Source organism: Pan troglodytes, chromosome 1, assembly GCF_028858775.2.
Source record: "Pan troglodytes isolate AG18354 chromosome 1, NHGRI_mPanTro3-v2.0_pri, whole genome shotgun sequence".
NCBI classification, from domain to species: domain Eukaryota; kingdom Metazoa; phylum Chordata; class Mammalia; order Primates; family Hominidae; genus Pan; species Pan troglodytes.
In genome coordinates this window covers 218,069,966-218,083,782 of record NC_072398.2, presented here as the reverse complement: position 1 = coordinate 218,083,782, position 13,817 = coordinate 218,069,966, and the positions used below count along the sequence as shown (strand labels likewise).

The 13,817-nt window shown below is 47.7% G+C and overlaps 1 protein-coding gene and 1 non-coding gene across 4 annotated transcripts; both read right to left on the bottom strand.

The window, feature by feature from the left end:
• Window positions 1-661: 661 nt before the first annotated feature.
• LOC112207989 (U6 spliceosomal RNA) lies at window positions 662-768 on the bottom strand. The gene has a single exon (XR_002942381.3). It is a non-coding gene; the product is annotated as a U6 spliceosomal RNA (small nuclear RNA).
• A 1,783-nt stretch (window positions 769-2,551) lies between these two features.
• LOC129143355 (PRAME family member 8-like) lies at window positions 2,552-10,243 on the bottom strand. 3 transcript variants are annotated; one of them, XM_054679457.1, is made up of 4 exons: window positions 6,616-6,842; window positions 5,324-5,635; window positions 4,367-4,942; window positions 2,552-3,451 (listed from the first exon to the last, which is right to left on the bottom strand). In XM_054679457.1, exons 2-4 carry the CDS (start codon window positions 5,608-5,610, stop codon window positions 2,890-2,892), a joined length of 1,425 nt encoding a protein of 474 aa, XP_054535432.1. In that variant the 5' UTR covers window positions 5,611-5,635; window positions 6,616-6,842; the 3' UTR covers window positions 2,552-2,889. The 3 variants fall into 3 exon arrangements, with proteins under 3 accessions (XP_054535432.1, XP_054535436.1, XP_054535430.1); XM_054679461.1 differs by lacking the exon at window positions 6,616-6,842 and adding an exon at window positions 9,206-10,243 and having other exon boundaries at window positions 2,557-3,451; XM_054679455.1 differs by having other exon boundaries at window positions 2,557-3,451; window positions 5,324-6,842.
• Window positions 10,244-13,817: the final 3,574 nt, after the last annotated feature.

Below are 13,817 nucleotides of genomic sequence, written 5' to 3'. Positions count from 1 at the left end.
TAAATATACTTTAAGTTCTGGGATACATGTGCAGAATGTGCATAGGGATACATAGTGATACATATGCCATGGTGGTTTGCTGCACCTATCAAGCCGTCATCTACGCTAGGTATTTATCCTAAGGCTATCCCTCCCCAACACCCCCACTGCCCGACAGTCGCTGGTGTATGATGTTCCCCTCCCTGTGTCCATGTGTTCTCATTGTTCAACTCCCACTTATGACTGAAAACATGTGGTATTTGGTTTTCTGTTCTTGTGTTAGTTTGCTGAGAATGATGATTTCCAGCTTCATCCATGTCCCTGAAAATGACCTGAACTCATCATTTTTTATGGCTGCATAGTATTGAATGGTGTATATGTGCCATATTTTCTTTATCTAGTGTATCACTGAAGAGCTTTTGGTTTGGCTCCAAGTCTTTGCTATTATGAACAGTGCCACAGTAAACATATGTGTACATGTGCGTTTATAGTAGAATGATTTATAATCCTTTGGGTATATACCCAGTAATGGGATTGCTGGGTCAAATGATATTTCTAGTTCTAGATCCTTGAGGAATTGCCACACTGTCTTCCACAAAGGTTGAACTAATTTACACTCCCACCAACAGTGTCAAAGCATGCCTAATTTCTGAACATTCTCTCCAGCATCTGTTGTTTCCTGAAAAATATGGAACGTGTCACGAATTTACATGTCATCCTTGTGCAAGGGCCATGCTAATCTTCTCTGTATCATTCCAGTTTTACTATATGTGCTGCCCAGACCAACACAGACATTTTCTTTTTTTTTCTTTCTTTTTTTTTTTTTTTTTTTTGAGACGGAGTCTCACTCTGTCCCGCAAGCTGGAGTGCAGTGGCACACTCTCGGCTCACTGCAAACTCTGCCTCCTGGGTTCACGCCATTCTCCTACCTCAGCCTCCTGAGTAGCTGGGACTACAGGTGCCCACCACCACACCCGGCCAATTTATTGCATTTTTAGTAGCTACGGGGTTTCGTTGTGTTAGCCAGTATGGTCTCGATCTCCTGACCTCGTGATCCACCCATCTTGGCCTCCCAAAGTGCTGGGATTGCAGGCGTGAGCCACTGTGCCTGGCCCACAGACATTTTTAAAATATTGCACTACATACTTTAAAATACCAAATTGCCATTATAAGTTAAAATTTCAATATATATATTCAATATGTATAAATGTGTTATATATAAATCACAATATTTATTCTCTATAAACATTTACATAACAGCAGATTTTTGGAGATACCACTCAATATCACCCTGTTTGCATCAATAAATTACACCAGATGGTCTGAGCAACCAGCAGATGGCACATGAGTCTTATGGGTTGGAAATTTTTATCTCATGATCACTAGAGATGAACTCAGTCCTGCCTCACCCATCGCACCCTCTGCTGGCTGCTGAGGCTCTGCTGTTTGGGGGAATCATGATTAAGTGGTGGTGGCATGTAGAAGTTGAGTCCCATTGCCTGCCCTGGGTTTCTGCTGCCTCCCTGTTATCAGGAATAGAAGGTGAGATTGAAGTGTGAAGAATGCTGGGACTTCTATTAGGAGGGGAAAAAAAAGAACAAGATGCATGTATTGAGCTCTTACTGTATGCCAGGCCCCATTCCAAGTCCTGGCCGTGCACCGTCTCATTGGGTCCTACGATAGTCTCATAGGGTGGTGGCATCATCATCTTCATTTTACAGGGAAACTGAGCCTCTTGGCTGTTTCGTGCCCAACAGCACCAGCCCCTGAGTCCTCGACAGGGTTCTACACTTAGGTGCCCTTTGTGTAGGGTCCCTCAGCACAGGTGTGGTCATTAATTACCCACAGGCACTTGATCATTATCCACCCTCTAAGGATGTGTGATTCCTACTACCATGCACTAGTCTTCCTTCACAGGGAGAAAAAGGAGGAGTTAAGAAAAGGTCTTTCATTGATGTTATAGGTATTATATGCCTACGTAATGTCAGCATTTTGCTAAAAGGGAATTTGGATGTCTTTATTGGCCACAACTACTTTAATTCAGCAAGGGCCGCTACCCACCATGACAGGCATGGGTTAGTGATGCCCTGAGGCTCCTGCTCATACAGTGTGGAGCTCTCCTTCCAGGGCAGGGCCATGCCTTGGGCAGTGAAGTCCTTTCCCAGCACAGGTAACGGTCAGGAACTGAGAGCTCTGAATCCACCCATTGAGAGTGAACAGGGTCTTGGCATTGGGACAGAATGAGGGCACCTGAAGGGGCTTAACTTCAGGGGCTGACACTCACTTTACACTTAGAATGCTTCAGGCCCTGTGTGCGTCTCTCATGTGTATTAACCCATTAAATAGGCACAGAGAATAGCAAGAAGGTAACAGATGCACAGAGAGAAGAAAAGAAAAGGAGGGAATTGATCCAAATGATCAAATTCCATTTTGATGGCTTGATTTCCAGGAGCTGAACCTCATCAGTCACAGACAAATCAGTGCCTTATTAGCTCGATCAGTAACTGGACTTTTTTAGGTTTAAATTGTTTAATTGTTAAGCCATGTTAAGCAATTATGGAGGACACCAGAGAGTTTCCACTCAGTTTCCCTTTATTTCTGACTGTTACTTTACAACCATCTGTGCAGGGGTAACCCTCTCATGTGTCTCTCCTCCCCGATTCTCACTCTAGCAATTCAGATTCCCATTTCTGATTCTCTGGGACACAGGTCTCTAAAGAGCCCATCCACTCCAAGTCAACTTTTCCCCCAGTCCTGCCCCTCCTGCATCCTCATTCCTTTCCCATTCACACTGAGGAGGCATTTGAAACGATGGGTCTGTGCTCCCTTTAACGTGCACTCATGGCCTAGGTTTCAGCTGCAAAATGACCAGAAGAAAGCTTGAAATATATCCACCCTGATGGCAGGCATTCAACAGAGGCAGTGACTGGGCTCCAGGTCATAGGAGGCCCTGATGCCACAGCGAGGGCAGGGGACGGTGCAGAACACAATGATCTTGGGCTGCCTTAAGTCCCTCAGTGTCTTCATCAGCTCAGCCCCAAGTTCAGCAAATCTCCCCCAGCAGAGAGCACCCTGGGTGTCATAACTCTCCAGAGGGGCAGGATACAGCTCCAGGCTTAGCTTGCTCAGCCCGACGGTGTGGCGCAGCAGGTTCTCAAGGGCAGCCATGGAGATGAGGTTCCCACAGAAGCTGAAGGTGCTGAGCTGGGAGCAGCGGCTCAGGACAGGCAGGATGGCGCTGAGTTGGGAATCCATGATACCACAGTCCTCTAAGTCCAGGGTCTGCAGGGTGGCCACAACTTGCTCCAGCAGACCTGTGAGGGGCTCAGGGCTGAAATGGGTCAGTGTGACGCCCCTCAGGTCCAGCTCCTTTAATTGACGGATGCTCGGGCACCAAGAGAGATGCTTCAAGTCTGACTCTGACAGCAGGCAGTCGGTCATAACGACCATCTCCAAGGGGGCCTGGAGACACCTGGGAGAGAACAAGAAGGAGTTAGAGGAGAGAGGTGGGGATGACTTCAGGGTGAGAGATGACGCTCTCCATAACCCAGGGCTGCTCTGCTCATCTGAGGATAGTCAGCACCTGGGGTTTGGGAATGGAGACTCTGTTCCTTCAGTGCAGTCCCAATCGAGGCTCAGTCCTTCACCATCACCGAGGTGACTGGATCAAGTCCATGAACTCTAAGGCTCCCTTTCCTCATCTGTCAGGTAGAAAACCACATCTCTGGGCCACAGGAGCCCGATGGAGACACAGGCATAAATGACAAACCCAGGCAGGATCCTGCAACATCAGCTGGGGTGGCCAGGTTGCGGGGGACCCTGACATGCCTGTACCATCAGCAAACCATCTATCACTTTTACCATTCTTCACTCCTGCTCCCTCGCCCTCTATTCTATCATCATGTATTTCAATACATTAATTACCGACCTGGAGCTCAAAACAGGGTGCTGACAGGGAAACACAGGATTTTGCCTGTTCACTAGGCAGGTGAGGATAGACCTCATATTTTAAAATATAGGAGTGTGATGGGCATTCTCTTCTTTAGTGCCCTCTTCACCTCCCTATTTCCCATCATCTTAACTTAGACACACATCCTCAGGAGGAATTCACAAATGCACTCTCATCAGATCTAAACCCTGCAGTAGCTAGTTTCCTAGCTTGGCACCTTCTCTATAGCATCTAGCCCAGGAGATCCCTCTGACTTTATTGGGATGGTTGTGTGATACCCATATCAGGACAGAGCCACCAACAGGATAATGCATGGATATTCTAGTGTCCCCTCACTCTTACTTCCTCACAGGCTCACAGTGCATACCCACTGGTGTTTACTGTAACAAAGAAAGGCTCTGCTGTGGTCTGAAGAGAAAGCTCACCATCCTTCCTCACCTGAGCAGCTGGTCCAGGTGGCCTTCAAGGAAAGAGACAGAGTGCATAAACAGATTCTGGAAATAGTCCAGCTTGAGGAACTGAGAGGTGAATCGGGCAATAAACTGCCCCTTGTTGTCTGGGGGAATGCGGGCAGATGCATGGATGTTGAAGAGAACAAGTTTGCGGAGATTCCTCATCTGGCCCAGGTAAGGGGCAAACTTGACAAGAATGGACAGCTCCCAGGGGCAGCACACTTCCACCTCCTGGATACAGTCAAGCTCCACCATGTTCAGGACCTCTATGATACTGTGGATGGGCATTCCAAAAACCTGCAGCTCCTTGCAACACACATGCAGTAAGCCTTTTCTCTGCTTGCCCCACTCTAAGAGGTGGGTGAGGCATTCATCCAGTGTCCTGTTCTTGAGACAAAGGTCTACGAACACCATGAATGGCTGCTGCCCGCCTGTCCCTGGACAGTTATCTGCTGTTTGCTTCTGACTCGGAGCCTCCGGGAAGGATGCAGCAGCTCCAGACAATATGTCGCAGAAGTTCTCATCCACATTCCTCAAGTCCAGCACTTGAAGTTTTGACTGCCTGTGGGTAAAGGAGAAGAGAGGCTCCAAACTAAGGCAAGGACCTGAGCTTTTATTTACATCCCAGACATCAGCTGTTCTCCTCTCTGCCACTTTTCCTTCTCTGATTTTGTCCAACCCCTTTGCCCTCCGGATTTTGCCTCATCCCCATTGCCTGTAGCTTTCAGAGCCACTAGAAGAGAAGTTTCTGTTTCCTCAGTGGACCCTGCATGGTGAGCAGTCCTTTCCCAGAGGGGCTAGGCAATGGCCAAGGCCTTCCTGAGCTTCCTCACTGGCACCATCAGAAGCCTCTGGGCCTCCATTGTGCCCCTCCTCCTCCTGAAACAGCTGTCCCTACCCTGGACAAAGGGCCCTCCCCACCTGGACACCTGGGTCACCTCACCTGGGGCGAACCTCTTGGGTCAGCAGCACATCAACCCCTTCCAGCACAGATTTTAACGACTCCAGATGAGGCGACTTCATCAGGGACCCTAGAGGGAGGCAGGTGAAAGGCCAGGCCTGCACCATCGTTTTCAGGGTTTCACAGCGTCTCCTGCTGAAGGCTTCCATGAACAGTGTGGGGAAGAGCTCCCTGGGCAGCTCCTCCACGGTGGAGATGGCCAAGGCCTGGTCCCTCAGCAGCCTCTGCCTTGCCAGCTCCAGGAGTCTGGGTGGGGCCCTGATGCTCATCTTGATGAATCTGCAAGGGAAAACTCTAGAGGACAAATCCAGAGAAAAGGCATCACTCTAAGGCCAAATACGATCACCTCATCTTCTCCTATTGCTAATCTCATTGCTCTGGTGGAGGTGGAAAAGCCCTCAATTCCCCCCAATTCCATTCTGCACTTGGTGGCCACAAATCTGTACCTGTGCCCCTGCGACTACCACAAAGAATGTCTTCCAAACACCAAGGAGGGGACGAGGTGGCCAGTGGCCCATTAATTTCTATGCATTGCTCCACTGAAACTGAGGATTATTGGGATCTGTCACTCAGGATCCTGAAAGCTAAGCTCCACCTTTTTGAGGGAAATTTTTTTGCTACTTACCACCCAAAAGCAATGAGAATGACTGTCCTGTGGCCCCACACAGCCTGCATTCTCAGTTTACACAATTAGCATGCTTGGGGAAGACTAAAGTGATTCCCTAAAATCAATGCCATTTGTTTTTATTTTGAAAAATTATAAGAGAAACTATAAAAGCAGTGTGGCAGTATTCTAGAGCACTTGGAAGGTGCGGATGGAAACACTAAGTCTCAGATGAAGGATCCAATACACATCCCTTCCACATACTCACAATCACCCACTTAGGGACAGAGTCTAAGGGCAGAGATAAATCCCATGTTCAGAACAAGACTCGAGAAAATCACAATATCACCAAGTGTGTGAACTCTAGCTGAAGGGCACAGAAACCAGTAACTTCACATGTCAAGACATAAAAATTCATCCAACTGTAAATTGTTAATATCTTTTTTAAAAAACTGCTTCAATAAGAATTTTGAAATGAGAAAAATGAAGCAGAAATCAAAATTTGAGGGATGAAGTCAAAACTATATTTAGAGGAAAAATCAAAACCTACATCTGTTTAATTGAAAAAACAGACAGGAAATTCTCTGTGCCACTTTGGGCTGCGTGTCACCATCCCTGACTGGCTGGCTGCAGATCAGATGGGCATGTTCCTAAGGAGGTGGTGACTTACCAGATCTGGACTCAGTTTGCAGGGTGCTGGGATCTCTCAGAGAATCAAGCAGTAGTTCCAGGCACCAGGGCTTTGGGTCTCTCCTGTGCAAACTCAGGAGCTTTTATTGATGTTTCTAACCACACCCTCCCCTTCTCAATCACCAGCTTCCAATCAGAAAGTGATACCTGATTAGATTCCGAAGTTCCACCTAGTTAATCCTGATTGAGTTTTACACTTTCTTCTGATTCATTGATTAAATTAGATGTGCATTTATGAAAGTGAAAGAATAAATTACAGGGTGAAAGTCCAAAACTCATTAATTCATTTATTCCCCAAACACTGATGAAGTTTGACTAATATGTGACCTTCATAGTGACATGGAAGGTTTAATCTGTTCCTGGCATTAGAAAGAAAAAACAAAACCTGATGATATCTTTATGGAAAAATCTGTGGCCACATCGAAATTATCAACACGTTTCGTTAAGACAGTTAAAACAGCTTTAAAAAGACAGTGATGTCCACCCTAAGAAAATGGATTAAAAAGCTCCTTTATCCAATGGTCACCTGGGTTTTATGTTTTATAACAGGGCAGGTCATATGTGGGTTCAGGTTGAAAAGGGAACCACGGAGGGTGTGATTGATCACAAGACTAAGGTCAAGGCTTCACTGCAGGAAATCAGGACAGAATGACAAAGTGAGGTGGGGGCTGGGCAGGATGGGACCGGGTGTTCTAATAGAATCCTGGAAAGGAACCAAGACAGCATAAAACATGGTGGGTATTTTGTGGGCATCTCCACAGAAGGATTGAAAGACTCCGTCTAGATTGAGTTTAAAAATTAAAAAGGGAATAATTACAAAAGAGACAGTGCAGACTCTTCAAACACGACATTGTCTTTAAGGGCAGAGGAGGCAGATACAGTCTTGGCCTCTACTACAAGGGAAAGCGTGTTTACTCCCAAAAATGATGGGCTTGCCTCAGAAAATCAGCCTGGGAAGATGGAATCTGAGAATGTGAGCTGGGGCAGATGCCAGAGGACGGAAGGACAGAAGGAAGGGAGGGAGGGAGGAAGGAAGGGAGGGAGGGAGGGAGGGAGGGAAGGAAATGAAAGAAAGAAAGAAAGAAAGAAAGAAAGAAAGAAAGAAAGAAAGAAAGAAAGAAAGAAAAGAAAAGAAAAGAAAGAAAGAAAGGAAGGAAGGAAGGAAGAGAGAGAAACTCAGCCTTCCTGTCTTTAAGAACGGTGCACACATCTGGTTGTATTGTGTGCAAATGTACAATACATTTCCCCAACAAAACCTGGAAGCTCTATTTCATGTTAAAAGATCTGCTAAGTTCAGGGATGGCTCCCATCCTAAGCAGGATCACACAGTCATTCTTCTGCTATTTTAGGGCACAAAGTAGCAAGAACGTCCCCCGCCTCCAGAAAGTCCTCCAGGCCTTTCTCTCCCATTCCATATGAAACCCAAACAGCTCGGAGATGCCACTGGCTTCCAAAACTGCAGTACTTTGAAGGATGTTCTCCATCATGGAATATTTCTGTAAATGTTCTTTCTCCACATTTCTGACCTCACTATCAATGCCCTGCTATGTGTGCAATCGAGTTAAACTGAAACGTGCTCAGTGCGGCTTCTATTTCACCTGCCCTCACTTTGTGAGCCTGAGGCTGAGGGTGAGCTCAGCACCAAAGGTGATCTTGAGTATCTCTGTTGATTGAGCATGCACAAGGCACAGCAGGGACTGGTACCATTCATCCAAGATCTCAGCTCTCCCTCACGAGGAATCTAAGGCATGTTGCTATATTCCCCATTTTTAAAGTGGTGACCCTGAGACTTGGCTAGGGAGAGGAACCTGCCCGTGTTCAGGCAGCAAATGATGGACAGACCCCTCAGGTGAGGTGCTCAGAGGATCCCCTAAGGAGTTCAATAATCTCGATGTTGAAAAGAACTGATTGACAGACTTTCCCTTCCTGCCCAATTCAGAAGGTCCAGCACCACCCCCAGGACCCTAGTGAGAATCCTGCACTTGGGGGCATTTCTACCATGTCCTGTCACCTGTTCTTCTCAAGGTGCTCATCTGCTGTCAAACTCAGAGCAGCCTTCAGAGCCCCTCTGAGAAGATGAACTGACCCCTTCTCCACTCACAGAATCTCCACCAGAATACCAAAGCTCCCCCAGGCCCTTGCTCAGGGTCTCTAGAATATTTCTGAGCTTCTGTTTCCCTCCTCCAGCCTGAGCTGTCAAGGCAGGCATCTCTTTATGCCTCCTGGATACCTCAGCCCAAATCTCCTGAACAACAGAACATGGCCACAATGCTGGGAGACCTTCACCCCAGAGCAGTCATTGAGGAATTCTCCCAAAATTCTATTGAGCTATTTTGGTGAACATGAGAAGCCATAAAGCAGGGAGTTCCTCGGCTGCTGCTCTGGCCCTAAAGAGGCCCCTGGGACAGGACCGCTGGAGGGTGACCCTGCCTGGCACGCAGAAGGAGACCTGAGTCCTCTCGTCTTCCTATGGGTGCCAGGCTGAGAAGAGGTCCTGGGAAATGTCCCGGTGCAGGGGCCATCCCTTCCCAGACTCCCCTGGCTCAGCCTTAGAGCTGACAAGGCTGCACCTGGAATGCAGTCAGTCTGTTTCTGTCCAAGTTGCAGGTCTCTTCTTAGCCTGAGCTGTTCACCCTCTGTGCATTTCTAAGAGTCAAAATCTCTGTTCTGGCCCTGTTGCCCTTCTCTGGTCCTCAACCGGGTCTGATTCCAGGTCAGATTCATGCACATCGTGAGCTAAAGTAGGGCCTTCCTCTCTTTCTTCCTCCAATCAAGTCTGAGGACAAGGTCACCCTGAAAGCAGACACTTGATGCTGAGGGAGGTGCTCAGAGCCTGGGGTGGGAGGAGGTCTGCACCCTCACTCCAGGCTGGACAGAGCCAGAGGGACTGAAAGTAGGAATGGGGCCAAGAAGGGGAGTGATCAGAGGAGCTGATGGGGCTGAAATAAAGGGGAAGGAGGGAGGTGGCAGCAGAGCAGGCAGCCAGGTTCTCTGGCTCTCATAGAGCTGTGTCTCTGAAAGGCAGGGACTTGTGTCTGAGACCGTGGGGCACTGGGGCTTGGACTTGGGTCTGTGAGTTCCCAAGACACTTTATGTGCCCTGGTCTGAATGAGGTTTTAGTGGCTGTCCCATCCTGCCCCAGGGGGCACAGAGTCAGGAGAGTGGGGAGTCCCAGGAGAGGAAGAGCGGGTGGCGAGTGTCCATCCTGGATCCAAAGACAAGCAGCAGGTCAGAAGGAAGCAGCTGTGGCTTGAGGCCAAGAAAAGGATTCTCTTTGGAAATCATGCAGCTCCATCTTTTCACTGGTCAGAGCCTTATGGGACGGTGAGGACTGGGCTTTTCAGGAGGGAATGAAAAAGAATGGGGTCTGGCTCAGAGTCCCTGACATCCAAGTTATTCCAAACCTCCTCTGACAAGCAAAGGGAAAATCATGGAGGATGGAAGTCAAACCAAGGCTCACGTGGCTGCCCAGAGCTTTCCAGTGGATCCAGAGAGGGCACAATGATCCTCAGTCAGAAAAGTCCTCCAATGTCCAGCACTGAGGCCCAACAAGAGTGCCTGGAGGGGACTCTCTGTGACACGTCTGAAGAGAAGATTCTGGCACATGTGACTCCTCCCACACCCTCTGCCTCCCCCTGACTCCTCTCCCCTTGATTCATTCAAAGACCTTCACTGAGCACCAGGGATTGCTTCCTGCAATTCCGGGTGCTACCAGGGAAGATGAATAAAATGCAAGGAAGCTGGAAAATGAACTCAGCAGAGGACACCAGGCTCAGCACTGCAGTCCCGGTCAGAAAAATGACTGTGCAGGCTGCGCGGTGCAGAGCGATCATAATAACCCATGGGGATAATCACAGGTGTCCCAAATCCTTTAATCACTTTTTGTTGGAATATGAAGAGGTCTCTCACTGCTGAATATAAATATACAGGGAAGTGAAAAACATTAGTAAAACGAACATTTACTAAGTGCAACGTGACTCAAAACACTGAGAAGCCAAGGGTTTTATTTCTTTGAAACAACTTGCCAAGGCAGTTTGAACAGTGATCATCTTGCTCCTGGGCTCAGCACCGCAGAGGCAGCTAGTGTCTTCTCCACCTGGGAGAGTTGTCCTGCTTTTTTTTAAGTTGGGATAGGCCAGTGAGTCGGGAAGTTTGTTCATCTTGGGCTTGGGGTACAGGAGGAGTTGGTGGGGTGCCTGTGGCCACTCCACTGCCCTCTGGGATTAGGAGGAGACAGTGGGGTCAGGACTCACCCCCGGCCTGTGCTTCAGGTGATCCCTCTCCGTCCTGTGGATGTGGGGTTGGGAGCAGGTTTGGGGTCCTCGCCTATCCCCATTGGCTCTTCTTGGGAAGATGAATTTATGGGGCACCTGCAGGTGGCCACGTGTGGGAAGGAATCTCAGAACTTACATGGATCCATGCAAATGAGGCTTCCTTCAGGCAGACACAGGAACTCTGAGCCTCCCTGATGCTGCAGGCACCTGGGTTTGGGGACCCTCTTAGAGACAAATGCATGGAGCGTCCCAGCAAGTTTCCCTGTCTCCCAGCTCCTCCCCGGGCTTCTGCATCTGGGAGTCAGGGCCGGATCAAGAGAAGCCCTGCGGGGAGTGGGAAGGACATAGGATTCTCAGGGTCTCAAGTTCAGCTTTTAACATTATCCTCAAAGGTGGGGTTTTTCCCAGAGGCCTCCTTTCCACAGATCCCATGCCTTCTTGCTGGACTCACGGGAAACTTGCCCTGCTAGAGACATGGGATATTTTACTTTTCTCTGCCATGGAGCCATGCTGGAGAGCTGTGACTTCCTAGCTGACCACACACACACATAAACATGTAAACACCATGAGGTCATTGTAGGGATGCCCACTGGGCCTGCGGTTCTCCCATAGCACCCAGTTCATAAAAGCCTCCCTTCCACTCACCTGGGGCCTGGAGTCATTGGCCTCCTCCTGTCTCATTGATCCAGCATTTGGCCTTGACTGGCCAGTGACTCAGACCCCAGCAAGAAGGACAAAATGACTAGTTCACGTGCTTTAGGGGAAACACAGAGAGAATGAGAAGACCAGTGTCTGAAGTGGCAGGTTGTGAATTGGCTCAGGGAGATGAGACTGGAGAGGTGCAGCCAGGGGCAAGGGTGACTCAGGGGTCATTGGCAGTTTGGGATTAGGGTTGTGAGGCCACTTGAAGCCTATTTTCCACATCCCCGAGGTGGCTGAGAGGACCGTGCTCCCTGGGGGGATAACCAGAGGGCAGGGACACGCATCAGAAGATTCTTGCACTGTCCAGACAGGAGGTCCTGGTGTCCACTTGAGTGGCCATGGACAGCATGGGGACGTCCTGGAGGCAGAGTCAGCAGGACTTGCTCTTAATTCTTCCTGGGGTGGATGTGAAGCTTGTGTCCTGGCAGAGGGAGTGGCTGGCACAGGAGAGGACTCTGCCTTAGGGCTGAGTTATCCCCTGTGGCCTCAACTGTTTTCCTGATTATGCCTGTTGTCTTTGAATGTCAACAAAAGTAGCCAACATTTATGGAGGGTTTATTATGCCCCATGCTTTGGGCTCAGCATTTTTACCTGAAGATTGAGATTATCCTTCTACACATTTGATGGAGAAAGAGACAGATTCAAAGAGAGAGGGAGAAATTTTCAAGGCCAGACAGCCTGTAAGTGGTGGGACTGGAATGACGGAATGTCTGTTTGTCAACATCTTTGGCGGTGACATGATACTGTCCCAGTCCCTGCAATCTGCTGCTCATTTTCATCCTTTCAAATAAAACTCCACAGTCAGAGGCCTGTGCAAGAGTTGGGGTCCAGAGCATCAGGTCTAATGTTTGCTATGTTTATATTCACTGCCAAATCTGTTATTCCAAAGAAATTTTACTAGTGAAATAGAAATACGTTGTCTGACAGCATTACCCCCTGTGATATGGTTTGGATCGAACCATTGCTCTCCAGCCTGGCAACAGAGTGAGACTCCATCTCCAAAAAAAATGCAATTAATTATAACAACACGTCCATTCACTCTCCAAAGTGTCTGGGACTGGACAATTAATTGTCAGGCCCTCTTCTGTAGCACCATACACCAGAGCATATACGTGGATTAAAATAAATACAAACACAAAATGCAAGTATATATTCTTTTTTCATTATTATTATACTTTAAGTTTTAGGGTACATGTACACAACGTGCAGGTTTGTTACATATGTATACATGTGCCATGTTGGTGTGCTGCACCCATTAACTCATCATTTAGCATTAGGTATATCTCCTATTGCTATCCCTCCCCCCTCCCCCCACCCCACAACAGTCCCCGGTGTGTGATGTTCCCCTTCGTGTGTCCATGTGTTCTTATTGTTCAATTCTCACCTACGAGTGAGAACACCTATGAGTTTTCTTCTAGGGTTTTTATGGTTTGAGGTCTAACATGTAAGTCTTTAATCCACCTTGAATTAATTTTTCTATAAGGTGTAAGGAAGGGATCCAGTTTCAGCTTTCTACTTATGGCTAGCCAGTTTTCCCAGCACCATTTATTAAATAGGGAATTGTTTCCCCATTTCTTGTTTTTGTCAGGTTTGTCAAAGATCAGATAGTTGTAGATATGTGGCATTATTTCTGAGGGCTCTGTTCTGTTCCGTTGGTCTATATCTCTGTTTTGGTACCAGTACCATGCTGTTTTTGTTACTGTAGCCTTGTAGTATAGTTTGAAGTCAGGTAGCATGATGCCTCCAGCTTTATTCTTTTGGCTTAGGATTGACTTGGCAATGTGGGCTCTTTTTTGGTTCTATATGAACTTTAAAGTAGTTTTTTCCAATTCTGTGAAGAAAGTCATTGGTAGCTTGATGGGGATGCCATTGAATCTATAAATTACCTTGGGCAGCATGGCTATTTTCACCATATTGGTTCTTCCTACCCATGAGCATGGAATATTCTTCCATTTGTTTGTATCCTCTTTTATTTCATTGAGCAGTGGTTTGTAGTTCTCCTTGAAGAGGTCCTTCACATCCCTTGTAAGTTGAATTCCTAGGTATTCTATTCTCTTTGAAGCAATTGTGAATGGGAGTTCACTCATGATTTGACTCTCTGTTTGTCTGTTAGTGGTGTATAAGAATGCTTGTGATTTTTGCACATTGATTTTGTATCCTGAGACTTTGCTGAAGTTGCTTATCAGCTTAAGGAGATTTTGGGCTG